The following is an 18,863-nucleotide window of genomic DNA, read 5'->3' as shown; positions in this document are numbered from 1 at the left end:
TGGCCACACCTGGCCTGGGCCCGCGGGGGCAGCAGGCTGCAGGGTGGGGCTCTGCCTGCCCTGTGGTTTCTCTCAGAACCGTGGGCCCTTCCAAGGAACCGGGCGCTCGCCCTCCGCCTCCCACGCAGCACCTGACCCAGCGCCAAGGGTGGGTCAGGCTGCCCTGGGGGAGCAGGGAGGTCGGGCTGGGCCCTGTCTGCCCCAGGCCTTCCGTCCAGGCCTGTCCGGCCCAACCACGCTGCAGCATCTCCCGTCTTCTAAATGAGCCCGAGTGTCCCCCCGAGGGCACCACACCTGACAGAGGCGACCTCCACACAGCCTCCCCGCACGGGCAGTGCTGGCCCTCGGCTGCTGGGCCCAGAGGGTGGGTCCCTGGTGTCTCCCGCTCCAAACGGCCACACGAGGCCTCGCAGGAGTGCACGCGGGGAGCGGGGCCGGCGGCAGCGCACGCTGGGAGGGCCCCCCATCGCGGCCTCCCCGAGTGGACGCTCAGCCTTTCCGGGGGTTCCGGGACACACAGGCCTGCAGGACATGCCCGCAGTGTGAGGGTGAGGCCCAGCCCAGACCACCACAGCTGCACACACGTCACTGGTGCGTCAACAGTGCACGCCGCCCCAAAGGACCAGCATCCGATGCCACTCCGTGGTCCCCACAGCCGTGGTGACACCCACAGATCCATGACACAGTCCACCCCAGCTGCACCAGACACAGCCATCTTCCGGGGCCGCCGGCCAACCGCACGGTGGACCCAGCCTGCCCACAGTCCCCGCCGGTCCTCCCTGGACTCACCACCCAACTGCAGCCCCAGTAAGAGACCCAGCGGCAGGACACGGGCTCGGGAAGGGGTGTGAGGACGATGCGGGAGGCCCCCTGCCAGCAGGACGCCCAGGGCGGGCCGGGGGACTCTCGCCCTGCACACTCACCCCCAGCCCACTCCTCCAGGCAGTGGGACACTGGGAACAAGGGAACGTGCCACAAGGACCCCTGCATCCACGTCTCAGGCACGTGGCCACGCAGGCTGTGGCTTCCCGTGCCCAAAGCAGCCACGACCCCTTCCTCGCAGGGCTGCCTTGGGGACAGCAGTGATGGCGCCCGGCGCCCCCTCCCTTCCTGGGGCATCCCGGTGACCACCACGGTGTGTGCAGCACAGCATGTCAGCCGTGGCATCGGGGGAGCGAGCACACGAGAGGCCACGGAGAGGAGCCCACTGCGTCCACGGCACAGGGCTCACCTGGACTCCAACGTTGCTGACACACTTCCCACGAACACACAGAGAAAGGGGAATTTCCAGGGCTGCAGAGGCCCCCGGGGGTTCCCACCCCGTTTTTAGCCAGGGCACTGAGGCAGAGCTCCCCTCCCCCAGGGCCGAGTATCTGGACGCAAAAATATCAGCCATGGTTACTGACGGTTCACCTCAGCCGTCCGGGAGCCTGTCCCAAGAGCTGTGGACAGCCAGGACGGGCTCCTGACAGAGGCCCCTGGGGTACCACAGCCACGGGGCTGGCCCCAGCCACAGCAGGGGCGGGCTGCACGGACCACTGCCCGGCCAGCAGGGACAGCGCCTCCTGGTCACTGTTCGTCTCCCAGGTGTCTGTTCCCTGCACAGGCACACAGGGGAGCAAGAGAATGCCCAGCACTGACCTGCGGAAGACCAGGGCCGAGAACCTCAGACACGACAGGGCTAGGCCAGCGCCCAAGGCCAAGAGGGTGGAGGACTGCGCAGAGGGCGCGGACAGGGCCCTGAGCATGGATTTGTTTGCAGCCAAGCAAGGCAGTGACCGCAGCCCAGGGTCAGAGGAAAGCACCTGCAAGCCGCCCCTGTGCTGGACTGGATGGCAGGCGGCACCGGCCACATCCACAGGTGTGTGAACAGGGTAGCGTGAGGCAGCGTCGACAAGGAGGGCCAGGCTGCTGGGCCGGGCCCAGTGCCGCTTGAGGGGAAGGATTTCTGTGGAAGGGGTTGGCCCACCCCGGGCCCTGCTGGGCCAGCGGGTCTCTCTGGGCTCCACCGAGCTGTGCTGCCCTGCATGGACTGAGTCGGGCCAGGCTGGGCTGATCTTACAGGACCAATTGGGCTGAGGGAAGCTGGGTTGAGTTAAGCCGGGGCGAGCTTGCTGGACAGGGCAGGGTGGGCCACGCAGGCCTCGAGTAAGACAGGCTTCCGCAGCCTGGGTGCTTGTGGCTGAGCCGGGCTCTCCTGAGCCATGTGACCTGAGCTGAGCTGAGTGGACGGAGCCAGGGAGACCCGGGTCAGGTGGAAAGTCCACCTTGGCGGGGACCATCCTGGGCTGGGCTGAGCGGGACGGTCAGAGCGTGGGCAGGCAGGTCTAACGGAGCAGATCCGAGGCAGCCTGGGAGGACGGTCCTGGGTCGGCTCCCTTGGCTCACCCAGCTGAACCAGGCCAAGCTAAACTGTGGCACACGTACCATCGTTGAGCTGAGCTGAGTCAGAAAATCCTGGGCCCCTGACCAGGGACCAGCGAGACGAGCCTGGGAAACAAAGGGGCTACCTGGCCTGAAGGAGTTGAGCCTGTTTGACGTGGGCAGGGCTGCCGCGGCTGTGCTGGGCTGAGCTGGGCTGCTCTGGGCTGAACTGGGCTAGGTTGAGTCGAGCTGGGCTGGGCTGGGCTGTACTGAGCAAAACTGGGCTGACATGGGCTGCACTAGGCTGCGCTGGGCTGGACAAAGCTGAACTCTACTGGGCTGAGCTGGGTTGAGCTGAGCTCAGCTGGTCTAGGTTGAGGTGAGTTGAGCTGCACTGGGTGGGACTGAGTAGTGCTGACTTGGGCTGAGCTAAACAGGGTTGGGATGAACTGGGATGGGCTGGGCTGGGCTGAGGTGGTCTGAGCTGGGCTAAAGAGGGCTGAGCTGAACCGGGCTGGGTGAGCTGGGCTGGGTTGGGCTGGGCTGTACTGGGCTAAACTGGGCTGACATGGGCTGCACTAGGCTGAGCTGGGCTGGACTGTGCTGAGGTGAGCCGGGCTAGACAGGGTGGGCTTGAACTGTGCTAACATGGGCTGCACTGAGCTGGGCTGGGCTGGGCTGGGCTGGGCTGGGCTGAATTGGATTTGGTTGTGCCAAGCAGAACTGGGCTGAACTGGGATCAACTGGGCTGAGCTGAGTTGACTTGAGCTGAGCTGAGCTGGGCTGAGCTGGGCTGAGCTGGGCTGAGGTGGGCTGACCTGGGCTACGTTGAGTTGAGCTGAGCTGGACTTGGCTGCACTGGGCTGAACTGTGCTGGGCTGGACTGAGTGGGGCTGAGCTTTGAGCTGAGCTGAAATGGGCAGAACTGGGCTGATCTGGGTTTGGCTGAGCTGAGCTGGTCTGTACTGGGCTGAACTGGGCTAGATTGAGTTGAGCTGGGCTGGACGTGGCTGTACTGGGCTGATCTGAGCAGAGCTGGGCTGAACTGGGCTGGACTGGGCTGAGGGGAGCCAGGCTAGACAGGGTTGGCTTGAACTGTGCTAATCTGGGCTGGGCTGGGCTGGGCTGGGCTGAGGCGGGCTCAGTGGGTTTCTGTTGGTGGGTCTGGTCTGGCTGAATCAGGCATCCTGAGTCATGAAGTCATGAGTCATGACTCCCTGAGTCATGTCTCCCTGGAGACATGAAGTCCCCAGCCTTGTAGGCCCAGTGGCTGGGGTCGTGGGATTCTCATGATCGCAGCCAAGCAGGGGACGAGCCCGGCCAGCAGGCTGAGCTGAGCTGAATGAATTTGGTTGAACCCCAGTGAGTTGTCTGGCTTGAAATGGAATATCCTGGGCTGACCTGGGCCAGGCTAGACCAAGGTGGGCCCCTGGACCTTGGCTTTTCGGACCTGCGCCAAGCTAGTGAGGCTGGACGTGGTGCCGGTTTGTCTCTCTGGACTCAGAGGTGCCCACACAAGGCCATGGGACGGGTCTCCCTGGACAGGAGGGCAGAGGGGAGCTGAGAGGCAGGGCCAGCGTGGGCTGGGGTCTGGGCTCCAGGGCCAGGGGAGCACAGGTAAACCCAGGTCACCGACGGGGGGGGGGGACTGTTCTGGGGTCTTCTCCCCATGAATGGGGTCCCTGGTCAGGGTCCCTGGAAGCTCCACAGGGACAGTAGGGACCAGAGAGTCCTGGCTGGCCAGGGGCAGAGGGGTCACACACCCGTATGCCCCAAGAACCCCACATTCCTGCCCCTCAGGGCTGAGGGCAGCCACTGCTTCCGACAGGAGCACAACGGCTCCTCAGAGGGTGTTTCCAGCAGAATCAGGGAATGAGAGCCCAAACGAGCATCTGGTCCCCCAAAGCTGGAGGAGGGATGTGAGAGCCCCCCATGTCTGCCCCACGCATCTCCTTCTCAGACCCCTCCCCCAGGGGCCTGGGAGCGGGAGGCCCCGGGTCAGCAGGGGGCCCGGCCCATGACGGGGGTGCCCAGGTGGGAGCTGACGCCAGCCCTGTCTCACAGCCACCAGCCGGGACCTGTCCGTGTTCCCCCTGACCCCCTGCTGCAAAGGCATGGCCGGTGCCACCGCAGTGAGTCTGGGCTGCCTGGTCACGGGCTACCTCCCGATGCCGGTGACCGTGACCTGGGACACGGGGTCCCTAAACAAGAGTGTTGCCACCGTCCCCGCCACCTTCGACCAGACCTCCGGCCTCCACAACGCCATCAGCCAGGTGACCTCCTGGGGCGAGTGGGCCAAACACACGTTCACCTGCAGCGTGGCTCTCGCGGCGTCCCCCGCCATCAACAAGACCTTCAGAGGTGAGCCGGGCACTGGGGTAGGAGGGACGGGAGGGGGGGAGCGGTGGGTGGGCTCCCACGCCACCCTGCCTGGTCCTGCTGGGCGTGTGTGGGGCCGGGCTGGCAGGCGAGCTCCGTGGGCGCTGGTAGGCCAACGCCACGCCACCTCTGCACCCCCAGCCTGTGCCATGAACTTCAGCCCACCCTCCGTGAAGCTCTTCCACTCCTCCTGCAACCCGCTGGGCGACACCCACACCACCATCCAGCTCCTGTGTCTCATCTCCGGCTACGTCCCAGGGGACATGGAGGTCATCTGGCTGGTGGACGGGCAGAGGGTCACAAACATGTTCTCCTACACTGCGCCGGGCACAAAGGAGGGCAACGTGACCTCCACCCACAGTGAGCTCAACATCACCCAGGGCGAGTGGGTGTCCCAGAAAACCTACACCTGCAGGGTCAGCTACCAGGGCTACAACTTTGAGGACCACGCGCTCAAGTGCACAGGTACGGGCACCCCGCCCATCGACACCCAGACCCGCGGGGCTCCGGCGGGAGGGCCGCAGCCCGTCCTCACGCAGCCCCTCCCTCACATGGCAGAGTCCGACCCCCGCGGCGTGAGCAGCTACCTGAGCCCGCCCAGCCCTCTGGACCTGTATGTCCACAAGTCGCCCAAGATCACCTGCCTGGTGGTGGACCTGGCCAGCACGGAGGGCATGAGCCTGACCTGGTCCCGGGAGAGCGGGGAACCCGTGCACCCAGACGGACAGAAGGAGGAGACTCAGTTCAACGGAACGGTCAGCGTCACGTCCACCCTGCCAGTGGACACACAGGACTGGATTGAGGGCGAGACCTACCACTGCACGGTGAACCACCCGGACCTGCCCAAGAGAATTGTGCGCTCCATTGCCAAGACCCCTGGTGAGCCCCAGGCCCAGGGGAGGGGGCAGGCCTCCCCCCCCCCCGGGAGCCTGGGCTGACCCCACACCTGCCTGCAGGCCAGCGAGCGGCCCCGGAGGTCTACGTGTTCCTGCCCCCGGAGGAGGACAAGGGGACCACGGACAGGGTCACCCTCACGTGCCTGATCCAGAACTTCTTTCCCGCGGACATCTCGGTGCAATGGCTTCGAAATGACAGGCCCGTCCAGCCGGGCCAGCAGGCCACCACGCGGCCCCACGCGGTTGCGGGTGCCAGGCGCGCCTTCTTCGTCTTCAGCCGCCTGGAGGTCAGCCGGGGGGACTGGGAGGAGCGGAACAGCTTCGCCTGCCAAGTGGTGCACGAGGCCCTGCCCGAGTCGCGAGTCGTCAAGAAAACGGTCTCCAAAACCCCGGGTAAATGATGCGCCCTCCCCTGCCGGCCTCCCCACGCCCCAGGCGCCTGCGGCCGGGACAGGGGAGGGGGCCGGCCAGACCCTCCCTCCCTCCTTGTCAATAAACACCGTAGTGTCCGCTCAGAGCCCTGAGCGCACCCGTTCTTGGGGGCGGGCAGGGCTGCGAGCAGGGACGTCTCGGCACAGAGGCAGGGACCCCAGGACGGGACGGGAGGGGTGCGGCAGGGCTGCGGGCTGGCTCGGCCCACCGTCACCACCCAAGTCACGGGGCCCTCCCTGCCACCCCGCTGGTGGTCGTGCCCTCTCAGAGGAGCCTGAAGAGCTGGGGGTCCCTGGGGAGGGACCCCACACCCCAGCGAGCCCGCGGCCCCTCCCTCTCCTGGAGGACCCAGAGCTCTCCGCCTCCAACCGCCCGCTCCCCAGTCTCCGGTCCGCCCTCTGGACACACCAGGCCCTCTGAGTGCAGAAATGGGCCAAGTCAGACCCCGATGCTGGCACCCGCAGGCAGAAACCCCAGAAGGCCCCCACCCGTCCCCTGGCTGTCACCTCCCTCATACACGCAGACCTGGCCAGCCCCCGACCCCACACTGGGGCCTGAGCCAAGCCTCTTCCCACAACTCACCTCTAACTGCTCCTGCCCTGCCTGTGTGGTCAGCAAGGCCGGGGTCAGCACCTGTACCCCATCGTGCTCGGCCTCACGCCACCCGGACTGCCCCGGGGAGGCCCCCACCCTCACGTGAGGTCACACCCACCCCAGCCACCCGTCCGCCACAGCAAGTCCCAGGGCAGCTCCACCTTCACCACCCACAGCGAGCACCCAGGAGCTTGCACGCGGCCCCCACGGCCTGCTCCTCACCCAGGCCCCTCCCTCGCCCTTCCTCCCTGTCACACGTGGGCCAGTAGACCCAAGACAGCCATGGAGAGGGCTCCCTCCTCCACCGGGGACCCTCCTCCATGGCCCCGGCCCCCCAGTCCCCCCTCAGCCAGTGGACGAATGGATTCACGTAGGCCAAAGGTTGGAGTGTGGACTCCGTCTCCTCTTCCGCCGACCCGCACCCCAGGACAGGCTGCAGGCCCCATCCCAGGGCGGGAGGATGAAGGGGTCAGAGCCGGGGTCCAAGCCCAGCCCCGTCATTCACCAAACCTGTGTGCAGGCCTCACGCAGCCCCAGACCCGACGTCCCGCCCCCCCGCCGCGCTCGCACACACGCACACGTGCACACACTACGTCTGTCTGAAGAGCGGCACACACCTGACCCGCGTTCAGAAGACACAAGGCGGGAGGCACTGGGCTCCTTCACCCCATATGGGAGCCCCAGACCATGTAGAGGCCATCACTCTCCAGCATTGAGGCCCACTGTGCAGGGAAAATGGGACCATGGCAGGAGGAACCAGGGGACAGCAGTGGCCCCGGGACAGGGCCAGGGGGCAGCTCCAGGCACCTCAGGCCTCAACAAGGTGCACATGGCCTGGCCAGCCCCTCTGAGCACCCACAGCATGGATTCCCGGGGCCACCCCGGGTCCTGCGAGCTCAGCTGCTGAGGTCCTCAGGCTGCCACGAGTAAAACTGAGTGGGGATGGGGCTGGGAGGCCAGGCAGGGGGTCCACAGGCCATGCAGGGACAGCACAGCTGCTGGGTGCCTGGACCAGGGCTGGGGATGTGGACCGAGAGAGGGCAGGTCACCCCACACCTGCAAAGCCATGGGGCTTCAGACCCCCGGGCCTCCAGGGGCAGCTCCGAGCAGTCTGGACGAGGCCAGGGCGTCACTGCTGTCTCCCCTCCTCGGGGCGGGGGGCCAAGCCTGCCATCCCCCACCGGCCCATGCTGAGGCTGGACCAGAGAGGGCTGACTGGCCCGTGCCTGCAGAGCTGGAGCTCCAGGAGCTGTGTGCGGAGTCCGCCGAGAGCGCGGAGCTGGACGAGCTGTGGGCCAGCCTGCTCGCCTTCGTCACCCTCTTCCTGCTCTGCGTCAGCTACGGCGCCGCCGTCACCCTGCTCAAGGTGGGAGCCCGGGGCCCCCCCAGCCCGGGCGTGGGAGGCCCGGGGAGTGCTCCCGGCAGAGCCGTCCTCACGCGCGCCCTCCCCCCAGGTGAAGTGGGTCCTGGCCGCCGTCCTGCAGGAGAAGCCACAGGCCGTCCGAGACTACGCCAACGTCACGCGGCCGGCCAACTAGGCGCACACACAGCGCAGTGAGGCCGCGCTTTCCCTCCCCGGGCTGGAGGCGGTCTGCTTGCTGGCAGCGGGAGGACAAGAGCACGCACGTCCCCAGAGCGGCCAGAGCCAGACGCGCAAGGCCAGCACACAGACATCCAGAAACTTCCAGCTAGGCTCCAAGGTCCGAGGCACCCAGGGGACCAACCATAGCCGGATGCCAGGCCCCTTGGGCACAAGCCCTTCCCACAGAGTGACCTGAGCTGGGCCTGGGTATGGAGCCCTGGGCTCCTCCCTGGTCCTGGGGTCAGGGCTGCTCCTGTTCTCACGGAGAAGTCCCCAGAGCACAAGGAGCGTAAAGCCCACAGCCCACTCGCCACGCAGCATCTAGACCTGAACCCAGGATGCAGAGTCCAAGTCCAGGACACGACCTCGGCTCCCAGACTCAGGCCCACCTCCCTAGCACCGGGTCCCCATGCCCACCCCTGTGCCCAGCCCCAGCCCCTACCCAGCCTTCCCCCTGGCCACTGGCAGCCCCTGGCATGCTGCAGGACAGAGAAGAGCTCCTGGGGAGAAGCCGCGGGCCTGCTAAGGGCTGCGTGCAGGACTCCGGGGGGAAGGAGGGCTCTCCCAGCTCAAGGAGCTCCCCACGGGTCCCGCCTCAACCAGCAACTCCCAACCCGTCCACCCAGGCCTCACCTCGCCTCTCGCTCCACCTTGGCAACCCCGTTGCCTCCCTTTTGAGTTTCACAGTAAAGTTCCTTCTTACACATCCCACGCCACCTGAGTGTGCTTTGGGAGAGGCGTCTCCTGACCTAAGGGGGTGGGAGGCAGTCCCCGAGGGTGTGGCCAAGGGGCCAGAGGGAAGGGAGCAGGGGCCAGTTCAGGGCCAGAAGCCCCCGGTGAGTAGTCGGCTGCTCGCTGCTAGCGTCCCTTCGACACCCCCTGAGACACTGAGCTCAGTCCGGTCACACCTGCTCTGCTCATCTCCAGCCAAGACTCCCTGCCCCTTCCCTTGCTGATGTAAAACCCACAGCATCCCCCGGGCAAACCCGAAGCAGCTTCTTCCGGGGTCAGTGCAGGAGAGCACAGAAACGCAGCTGCACACACACCAAAGTCAGGACCACCATCAGCCTCCAGGGACCACTGGTGCCCCCGTCCCCACATCTGTCCACCCACTGAGCACACACACATGGGCCAGTCCTTGGCCCCCAACCCGCCATCCCGCCTGAAGGTCCCCATGAGCTGAGCAAGACATGCAAGCCAGAGCCGCCGGGACTGGCCACCGCCGTCCTCCAGAAGAAACCCGAGCAATCTGGAGCCCAGGAGCCAAGGCTGGAGGGACGCCCATCGGCCAGGCACAGTGCTGGGCATGAGAATGAAGAGCTGGTTTCCCTGCCTGGAGGCGCCTTCCCGTAGGGTGTCTGCCCAGTGCACTGGGTACGGGGAGACCATGTCAGCACACCCGAAGACAGGCTGCCTCATCTACGAAGAGTGCTCAGGGCCCAGGACAAGGGAGCACGGGAGCAGCCCTTTGCAGAAAGGAAAAACCATGTGGCCAAGAGTCAGAAGAAAAGATTCAGGAGCTACCAAAGTCCCACTAGGAGGACGCAGGCAGCTGGTGCCATCGCTCAGGGCCGTGCCCCAAGCCCCATGCACCAATGCCACACGGATGTGGACACAGATTGGACACCGACGCAGACTTGGATGCGGACTCGGACAGACGTGGACACGGACCACGGAGGGACCTGAGTGAGGCCAGAGTGCAGGCTGAGGGGGTCGGACCATGGCGGCTCGCCTCCCGCCCAGGGCACAACTCCCAGGACCCGGCAGGTGTGACGCCAATTCCAGACCTGGAGGGTTTGACCTGAAAAGAACATCAAGGAAGCAGGTGTGGGGGCTGAACACAGGACAAGGCCACGCCACAGCCCCGCCCGGCTCTCACGCGCACACGCACGCACACACGCACTCACACGCACACACACGGGTGCACACGCGTGCTCTCAGGAGACCGGCCCCACACCGGTCCAGTGAAGGAGACGCCCGCGGTACGGCCATCCCAAGCGCCCGGCCAGGCTCTGCTCTAACGGCGACCGAGCTCACAGGGCCGGGACCCGACCTCAGACCAGCGGCTCCGTCTTTGCCCCCAGCACACCCTCTCCGTCCGCTCCGGCCACGGGCGACCTGCAGGAAACTCGCACACATCCAGACACGTCCCCGTGACGTCGGAGCCACGCGGCCTCGCTTGGACTAAACGCGGGAGATGGCCTGGAGCCTCCCGGAATGTCCTCGGTCGCGCCGATCTGTACCTCTTGATGGGAGAAACCCCGCCCTAAATGCCACCTCCGGGCCCGCGCGGGTCCCAGCAGCTGCCCTCCCGGGCCTCCAGGAACACCTTCCCTTTTCCCTTAAAATTGCTCAAAAGGGAGCCAGGCAGGAACAGGCCCTGTATTCTCCGCACATGGCCCAGACCCCTGTGGAGTCGTGGCAAGGGGGGAGGAAAGTTCTGTAGCCGGAAACTGGATATGGCCCAAAAGTACACATAGGTGGCTCGAGAGAGTCAGAGAGAGCGATGGGCAGGGACGGGGAGGGGGCAGGGATGGACGGTAGATACACAGACGGACAGAGAGGGGTGGGGACAGACGGTGGGTGGGCAGGTACACGGGTGGACGGACAGGGGGAGAGATGACAGACTCACAGATGGGTAATAGAATAAAATTCTAAGAGAGCTTTGTCCGTTTTGCGCTGTCGAGACCCCCACCCTCCTGCAAGGTTCTCGGGAGCCCAGGCCTGGGTACCTCCCGCCCGTCTCCTGGACCGAGGGTCCCCCAAGGGCAGAGCTGAGTGTCTTCCTTCTCTGGTGCCCCAGATCAGAAGGCCTGCCCCATGGACCCCAGCATGAGGCCAAGGGCTGGGCTCACACCGACCGTGAGAGCCAGAGGCCATCGCACGCGGCCGAGTGCATGCACCCCGAGCCAGGGAGGCCGCTGTGCTGGTCGCCGGTCAGGAGGGCCCGTGGAGCCCAGCACACGGGGCGCCCAGCCCGAGAGCAGGCCGCGGGGTGGACGCTGCCAGGGATGCTGCCTTCACGGCCCCCCCGGCAGGAAAGGGCCTTCTCAGGGTCCCTCAGTCCCTCTTTCTTTCCTTCTGTCATGAACCCGGCACGGTCGGCCGAATGCTGGCCCCCGAGAGCCATGTCCACGGCCTAAACCCTGGACCCTGTGAATGCGACCTTGTTGGAGAACGGGTCTGTGCAGGTGTGGTTGACGCTGAGGCACTTCAGATGAGATGGGCCAGGCCCGAGGTGTGATGGCGGGTGTCCCTACAAGAGGCTGAGGAGGGACACGGACGGAGAGGAGAAGCCCCATGATGGTGGGGGCGGGGCTGGGAGGGGCCACGAGCCCAGGGGCGCCTGGGGCCCTCAGGAGCTGGAAGACGCAGGAAGAGCCTTTCCTGGAACCTGGAGGGGTGGCGGCCCCATCCCCGTGGACCTCAGGCCTCGGCTCCGGAGCTGTGGAAGGAGGTTTCCATTTCAGTTGTTCTCTGGCCCTGAGCCTGTGGTCCTTGCCGGCAGCCCCAGGACACTTGCACACCCAGCCAGCAGGCCTCAGCCAAGCTGAACGACAGGACTCCTTCCTCTTTCCACTCCAAGTAGGACCGTCCTGCCAGACACAGCCCCTGGCCCGCGGAAGGCGCAAGTCCCTCTCAGCAGAGCACGAGGCGGCCTCTCTCCCGAGTCCCAGCTCTTTTTTTTTTTTTTTTAAGATTTTATTTATTTATTTGACAGAGAGAGACCACAAGGAGGCAGAGAGGCAGAGAGAGAGGGGGAAGCAGGTTCCCCACTGAGCAGAGAGCCCGATGCGGGGCTCGATCCCAGGACCCTGGGATCATGACCTGAGCTGAAGGCAGAGGCTTAACCCACTGAGCCACCCAGGTGCCCCCCGAGTCCCAGCTCTTTCCACTCACTGCTGCAGGCAGGCAGCCAGTACCCTGACGTCACATCTCAGTCCAAAGGACACCTCCTGTGGCCTGTGTTCTGGGCCGTGTGTGCCCACAATGCCCACATGCCAGTGTCTGGGCTGGGGACAGGGAGGCTGAGGGAGGAGGTGTCCCACCACGCCTGCCCGACCTCTGGGTGCTGCGCACCCCAGTTCAGATCACCCGGGAACGGCGATCGCCGTGGGGCGTCCAGTGCTGGGACCCCAGAGGGCACCGAGTGCAGGGGTGTCGGGCTGACCCTGCGGCAGGCTCCAGGCACAGACATCTGCAATGCAGGCAGTGGTGTTTTCACGGGGTACGCGGGGGTGGTAGGGACAAGAGACTTGCGGCTCAGGGAGGACTGTCCCTCACCGGTGACAACGCAGGGGCCCCAGGGCTCCCCTCCGGCCCCACTACCTGCGTCCGTCTCCTGCTCTCCCGCAGCCGCCGCCCCAGCGCACAGGAGGAAGCGTGCTCGGGAGACACCTGCTTTCAGACTGGCACTTGCTACCGCTCCCCCTGGTGGTGTCCTTCCCGGGGGGCGGGCCATGGGCTCATCCACAACCATCCATGCTTGAGGACGCGCAGGATCCAGTGAAGGACCCAGGAGAGCAGCCGGGAGGGCCAGGCAGGGTGCCGGGGAGCCGGCAACAGGGACGCAGCCCGAGAGCCCTGGGCTGGAGGGTGGCACAGGCGGCCCCTCAGCTCCCCCACCCGGGCTCCGGCCCCATCAGGCACAGCACCCAGCCCCTCCCCAGCTGGACGATGGGCCCCGGCCACACGAGCGCTGGCTGAGGAAGAGCAGCCCCTGGCTGTGGCCGTGCTGGCATGGCTCCTCACCCTCACACCCCCTGAGGCTGGCTGGTTCACCAGGATCACTGGGCGAGCCCTGTCCCTCCGGCCCCCATCCCTGCCCCATCTCCACCTCCCAGACCGCCTCTACCTCAGTGTCCCTGAACACCTCTCTGTGTCCATGTCAGCCTTGCTTCCTTGCGTCTCGGTCACCAGACAGCCACATGGAGCCCGACCTCCACCAGGGCTCCCGCCTCCCACCCACACGGCCTCAGACCAGAGCCAGGCTCCTGGGGGTCGCACAGGTCAGGCCACATACACCTGGCCCCACCACAGCCAGACCACAGACCAGACATGACGTGGAGGGGAGCAGCCACCGCTGGTGGGACAGGAAGTGGGCAAGTGACCCCATCCGTGGGCCAGACAGAGTCACACAATCCCTCAAAGCCCACCCCTCACAGCCTCAGCTGCCCGCAGTGGCAAGCACCCCAGAGCAGGGCAGGGGGCTGCTGGGACCACACAGCCATCAGGCCGGCATACGGCAGGCTGTGGCCTCTATCCTCCAGGGAGGCGGGCCCATGGACATGCAGCACAGGGCCACCGGGCAGAAGGAGGCCTGGCCTCTCGGATGTGATGGACCCCAGGCAACCTCGAGCAGGTGGGTCCGAATACGGTTCAGACCTCATCTCATCAGTCAGGCCGTCTTGAACGAACCCTGCTGGGCCCCGGAGGATGGAGAATAAGTACCAACACAGACCAGAGGAAGAAAGGAAGGTTGGCCTGGAGGCCATAGATTTCACAGAGCAGAAAACCAGAATAAGTACAATTAAGGCTGCTGTGGGCTACACTAGACTGGGCTGGTCTGTGCTGTGCTGAGCTGGACTGAGCTGAGCTGGGCTGGGCTGGCCTGTGCTGGGCTGGGCTGAGCTGGGCTGGGCTGGGCTGAGCTGGGCTGAGCTGAGCTGAACTGGACTGAGCTGAGCTGGGCTGGGCTGGGCTGGGATGAGCTGGGATGAGCTGGGATGAGCTGGGATGAGCTGGGATGGGCCGGCCTGTGCTGGGCTGGGCTGGCCTGTGCTGGGCTGAGCTGGACTGGGCTGGGCTGTGCTGGGCTGTGCTGGGCTAAGCTGGGCTGAGCTGGGCTGGGCTGGGCTGAGCTGAGCTGAGCTGAACTGAGCTGGGCTGAGCTGGGCTGAGCTGGGCTGAGCTGGGCTAAGCTAAGCTGAACTGGGATGAGCTGGGATGAGCTGGGCTGGGCCAGCCTGTGCTGGGATGGGCCGGCCTGTGCTGGGCTGAGCTGGACTGGGCTGGGCTGGGCTGGGCTGGGCTGAGCTGGCCTGTGCTGGGCTAAACTGGGCTGAGCTAGGCTGAGCTGAGCTGAACTGGGCTGAGCTGGGCTGGGCTGGGCTGAGCTGGGCTGAGCTGAACTGAGCTGGGCTGAGCTGGGCTGAGCTGGGCTAAGCTAAGCTGAACTGGGATGAGCTGGGATGAGCTGGGCTGGGCCAGCCTGTGCTGGGATGGGCCGGCCTGTGCTGGGCTGAGCTGGACTGGGCTGGGCTGGGCTGGGCTGGGCTGGCCTGTGCAGGCCTAAACTGGGCTGAGCTGGGCTGGGCTGGGCTGGGCTGGGCTGAGCTGGCCTGTGCTGGGCTAAACTGGGCTGAGCTGGGCTGAGCTGAGCTGAACTGGGCTGAGCTTGGCTGAGCTGTGCTGAACTGGGCTGAGCTGAGCTGAACTGGGCTGGTCTGAACTGAGCTGGGCTGGGCTGGGCTGAGCTGAACTGGGCTGAACTGGGCTGGGCTGGCCTGTGCTGGACTAAGCTGAGCTGAGCTGGGTTGGGCTGGGCTGGGCTGGGCTGAGCTGGGCTGAACTGGGCTGGTCTGAACTGAGCTGGGCTGGGCTGAGCTAGGCTAAGCTGGGCTGAGCTGGGCTGGGCTGGGCTGGCCTATGATGGGCTAAGCTGAGCTGAACTGGGCTGAGCTGGGTTGGGCTGGGCTAAGCTGGGCTGAACTGGGCTGGGCTGGGCTGAACTAGGCTGAACTGGGCTGAACTGGGCTGAACTGGGCTGGGCTGGGCTGGGCTGGGCTGAGCTGACCCAGGCTGGGTAAGCTGGGCTGAGCTGGGCTGAGATGGGCTGGGCTGGGCTGGGCTGGGCTGAGCTGACCCAGGCTGGGTGAGCTGGGCTGAGCTGGGCTGGGCTGGGCTGGGCTGGGCTGAGCTGGGCTGAACTGGGCTGGTCTGAACTGAGCTGGGCTGGGCTGAGCTAGGCTAAGCTGGGCTGAGCTGGGCTGGGCTGGGCTGGCCTATGATGGGCTAAGCTGAGCTGAACTGGGCTGAGCTGGGTTGGGCTGGGCTAAGCTGGGCTGAACTGGGCTGGGCTGGGCTGAACTAGGCTGAACTGGGCTGAACTGGGCTGAACTGGGCTGGGCTGGGCTGGGCTGGGCTGAGCTGACCCAGGCTGGGTAAGCTGGGCTGAGCTGGGCTGAGATGGGCTGGGCTGGGCTGGGCTGGGCTGAGCTGACCCAGGCTGGGTGAGCTGGGCTGAGCTGGGCTGGGCTGGGCTGGGCTGGGCTGAGCTGGGCTGAACTGGGCTGGTCTGAACTGAGCTGGGCTGGGCTGAGCTAGGCTAAGCTGGGCTGAGCTGGGCTGGGCTGGGCTGGCCTATGATGGGCTAAGCTGAGCTGAACTGGGCTGAGCTGGGTTGGGCTGGGCTAAGCTGGGCTGAACTGGGCTGGGCTGGGCTGAACTAGGCTGAACTGGGCTGAACTGGGCTGAACTGGGCTGGGCTGGGCTGAACTAGGCTGAACTGGGCTGAACTGGGCTGAGCTGGGCTGAGCTGGGCTGAGCTGGGCTCTGCTGAGCTGAACTGGGCTGGGCTGGGCTGGGCTGGGCTGAACTGGGCTGAGCTGGGCTGGGCTGGGCTGAACTAGGCTGAACTGGGCTGAACTGGGCTGAGCTGGGCTAAGCTGGGCTCTGCTGGGCTGAATTGAGCTGAACTGGGCTGGGCTGGGCTGGGCTGAACTGAGCTGAACAGGGCTGAACTGAGCTGAGCTCGGCTGAGCTCGGCTGAGCTGGGCTGGGCTGGGCTGGGCTGGGCTGAGCTGGGCTAGTGACTGAGGCCAACAGGAAGGGTACGCTGCATTTGTATCACCCCCAGAGATCTAACCAGGCTGTTCCCCGTGTTCTAAGGGGGCATGGGGGCTACACCATGGGGTTGTACCATGGGGTCCCCGGAGGAGCCCTTTCTCCTCCCGTGAGACCCCCTGCACAGCCAAGAGGCCGTGGTGCAGGCTCACTTCCTGGGCTGCCCTGTCCTGGCCTGTGCCCTCCCTCTGGGCCCTCCTTTCCTGAGCCCCAGAACCCAGTGGAGAGACGGGAAGCTGAGGCTTCAGCAGCTTCTGCAGTGGGAGAGCCACGCTCAATCACCACAGGTCCTGAGGCCTTCCCCAAGCTGCATGTCCAGGCGGTGGTGGCAGAACCCTGAGGACCGTGTCCAGAGTCAGTGCAGCGGGACACAGGCCTCTGGCTCCGACCCCAGGTCCTTGGCACGTGAGCTGCGGGAGCTTGGGGCAGTCCCTAGCGGTCTCCGTGCAAGTTTCCTCCAAAGCACAGAAGAATCGGGCTTTGTGCTGGGCCTGTGCGGCTGTGTCGGGGTCCAGGGCCCTGCCCACGGCCTCACAGAGCATCCTGTGTTGCAGAGCCCAAAGCCAGCCCCACTCTCTTCCCGCTGAGCCTCAGAAGCCGTGACGAAGCCGGGCACGTGGTCATCGCCTGCCTGGTGCAGGGGTTCTTCCCACCGGAGCCCGTGAACGTGACCTGGAGCCCCGGCAAGGAGGGCGCGTCCGTCAGGAACTTCCCCCCTGTGAAGGCCACGGCCAGCAGTCTGTACACCATGAGCAGCCAGCTGACCCTGCCAGCCGACCAGTGCCCTGTCGAGTCGTCCCTGCAGTGCCACGTTCAGCACCTCTCCGACCCCAGCAAGCCTGTGTCTGTGCCCTGCCAAGGTCAGAGGGCGGGGAGGCGGGGCCACCCTATTCCGTGACCACGTGCCACTTTGTCCCCAAGGGCACCACACCAGGGCAGGAGTGGGCTGCCGAGACAGGCCCCATGAAGGAGTGGGGGCTGGGGAGGGCAGGCGGGCAGAGGGGCGCCCTGACCTGCTGCAATCTCTCTCTCCGTTCCAGGCCCAAGTCCCCCGCCTTGTCCTTGTCCCTCATGTAACCAGCCCCACCTGTCACTTCACCCGCCCGCCCTTGAGGATCTGCTTCTGGGCTCCAATGCCAGCCTCACGTGCACGCTGAGTGGCCTGAAAGACCCCAAGGGAGCCTCCTTCAGCTGGACGCCCTCCGGGGGGAAGGACGCGGTCCAGAAGGCCCCCGAGCGGGACTCCTGCGGCTGCTACAGCGTGTCCAGCGTGCTGCCAGGCTGCGCAGAGCCGTGGAACCGTGGGGTCACCTTCTCCTGCACGGCCACCCACCCCGAGTCCAAGAGCCCGATAACCGGCAACATCAGCAAACTCCCAGGTGGGCGCAGACCCTCTGGAGGCGCAGCTCGGCCCCCACGCCCGCCTCCGCCCTCTCGCCCGGGGCTTGGGCGCTCCCACCCGCGGTTCACAAAGGGAAGCCGGGGCCCGGGGTGCCCAGGGGCAGAGGGGGTCCTCCCCACCGCCACCCCAGACCCCTGACCTGGCTCTCTGCTCCCCAGGAAACACCTTCCGGCCCCAGGTCCACCTGCTGCCGCCGCCGTCGGAGGAGCTGGCCCTCAACGAGCTGGTGTCGCTGACCTGCTTGGTGAGGGGCTTCAGCCCCAAGGACGTGCTGGTCCGCTGGCTACAGGGGACCCAGGAGCTGCCCCCGGAGAAGTACACGACCTGGGACTCCCTGAAGGAGCCCGGCCAGGGCGTCCCCACCTTCGCCGTGACCAGCGTGCTGCGGGTCGACGCTGAGGCCTGGAAGCAGGGGGACAAGTTCTCCTGTATGGTGGGCCACGAGGCCCTGCCCCTGTCCTTCACCCAGAAGACCATCGACCGCCTGGCGGGTAAACCCACCCACGTCAACGTGTCTGTGGTCATGGCAGAGGTGGACGGCGTCTGCTACTGAAACGCCCACCCGTCCTCCCTGAATAAAGTCCGTGTTCGCCCGGAGTGACCCCGGGCCCCCCTGAGGCCACTGTCTGTCCGTATTCGGGGTCTCTGGCCACCGAGGCAGGGGAGGGCTGGAGGACGGAAGGACATCTGCTTCCCTGAGCCTCACAAGCCTTCACACCGTGGGCTCACGCGTGTGTGAGTGTGAGCGTCAGTGTGTGTGCATGGTACACGGCAGGCGAGCTGGGAGCAGAGCCCGGGGCTGGCAGCCGGTGAGGGTGCACAGCGCGGCCAGCCCTGAGAGCAGGGCACCAGCTCAGCCCTCCGTGGGCAGTGGTGCGCTTGCTTGTATCTCAGAAAGGCCTCTAGGGGTAGCCGGGAGGGACCAGAGGGAGGCAGGGGAACAGGGGACCCTGAAGAGGCAGGTGTCGCTGTCCCGGGTCATGGCAGGACTCCGGGGGGACCCACACCACCCTTGGTGGGTGCAAGGCACACAGTTGCAGGACGGCCCCCTGGTGCCCTGGACGAGGAAGCCACCCCCCTCCAGACTGCTCTGCATGCGGCACACCCACGTGCACGCAGTCCCCCCACGCTCACACACATGTGCCCTCCAGGTGCAGGGAGTCCCCGGCCCCGGCAAGATGCCCCATACCCTTTCCTGTGTGCCCCACTGCGCACAGCTCAGGGCCCGATTCCACAAACCCCGCCCAGGCAGCCCCTGCCCCCTGCCTGACCCCCAGACTCAAGCCTCTCACCCCTTCCTGAGCCCAAGGGCAGTCCAAACCACAGACAGGAGGGCAGGCTGGGGAGGGGTCAGCAGAGACAGCTCCCA

General features: G+C 66.1%; 1 gene segment (V, D, J or C); it reads left to right on the top strand.

The window, feature by feature from the left end:
* The window catches only part of LOC125104225 (immunoglobulin alpha-2 heavy chain-like), a 401,593-nt gene extending 383,482 nt beyond the window's left edge, over window positions 1-18,111 (top strand). Inside the window, 3 exon segments of the C gene segment in view lie at window positions 16,647-16,952; window positions 17,127-17,471; window positions 17,653-18,111. Of these exon segments, the coding sequence occupies window positions 16,647-16,952; window positions 17,127-17,471; window positions 17,653-18,047 (1,046 nt within the window).
* Window positions 18,112-18,863: the final 752 nt, after the last annotated feature.

The sequence above is a fragment of the Lutra lutra genome, chromosome 7 (assembly GCF_902655055.1).
Source record: "Lutra lutra chromosome 7, mLutLut1.2, whole genome shotgun sequence".
Classification (NCBI taxonomy): Eukaryota; Metazoa; Chordata; class Mammalia; order Carnivora; family Mustelidae; genus Lutra; species Lutra lutra.
The sequence above is the reverse complement of the archived record's forward strand: the minus strand, read 5'-3'. Positions and strand labels throughout refer to the sequence as shown.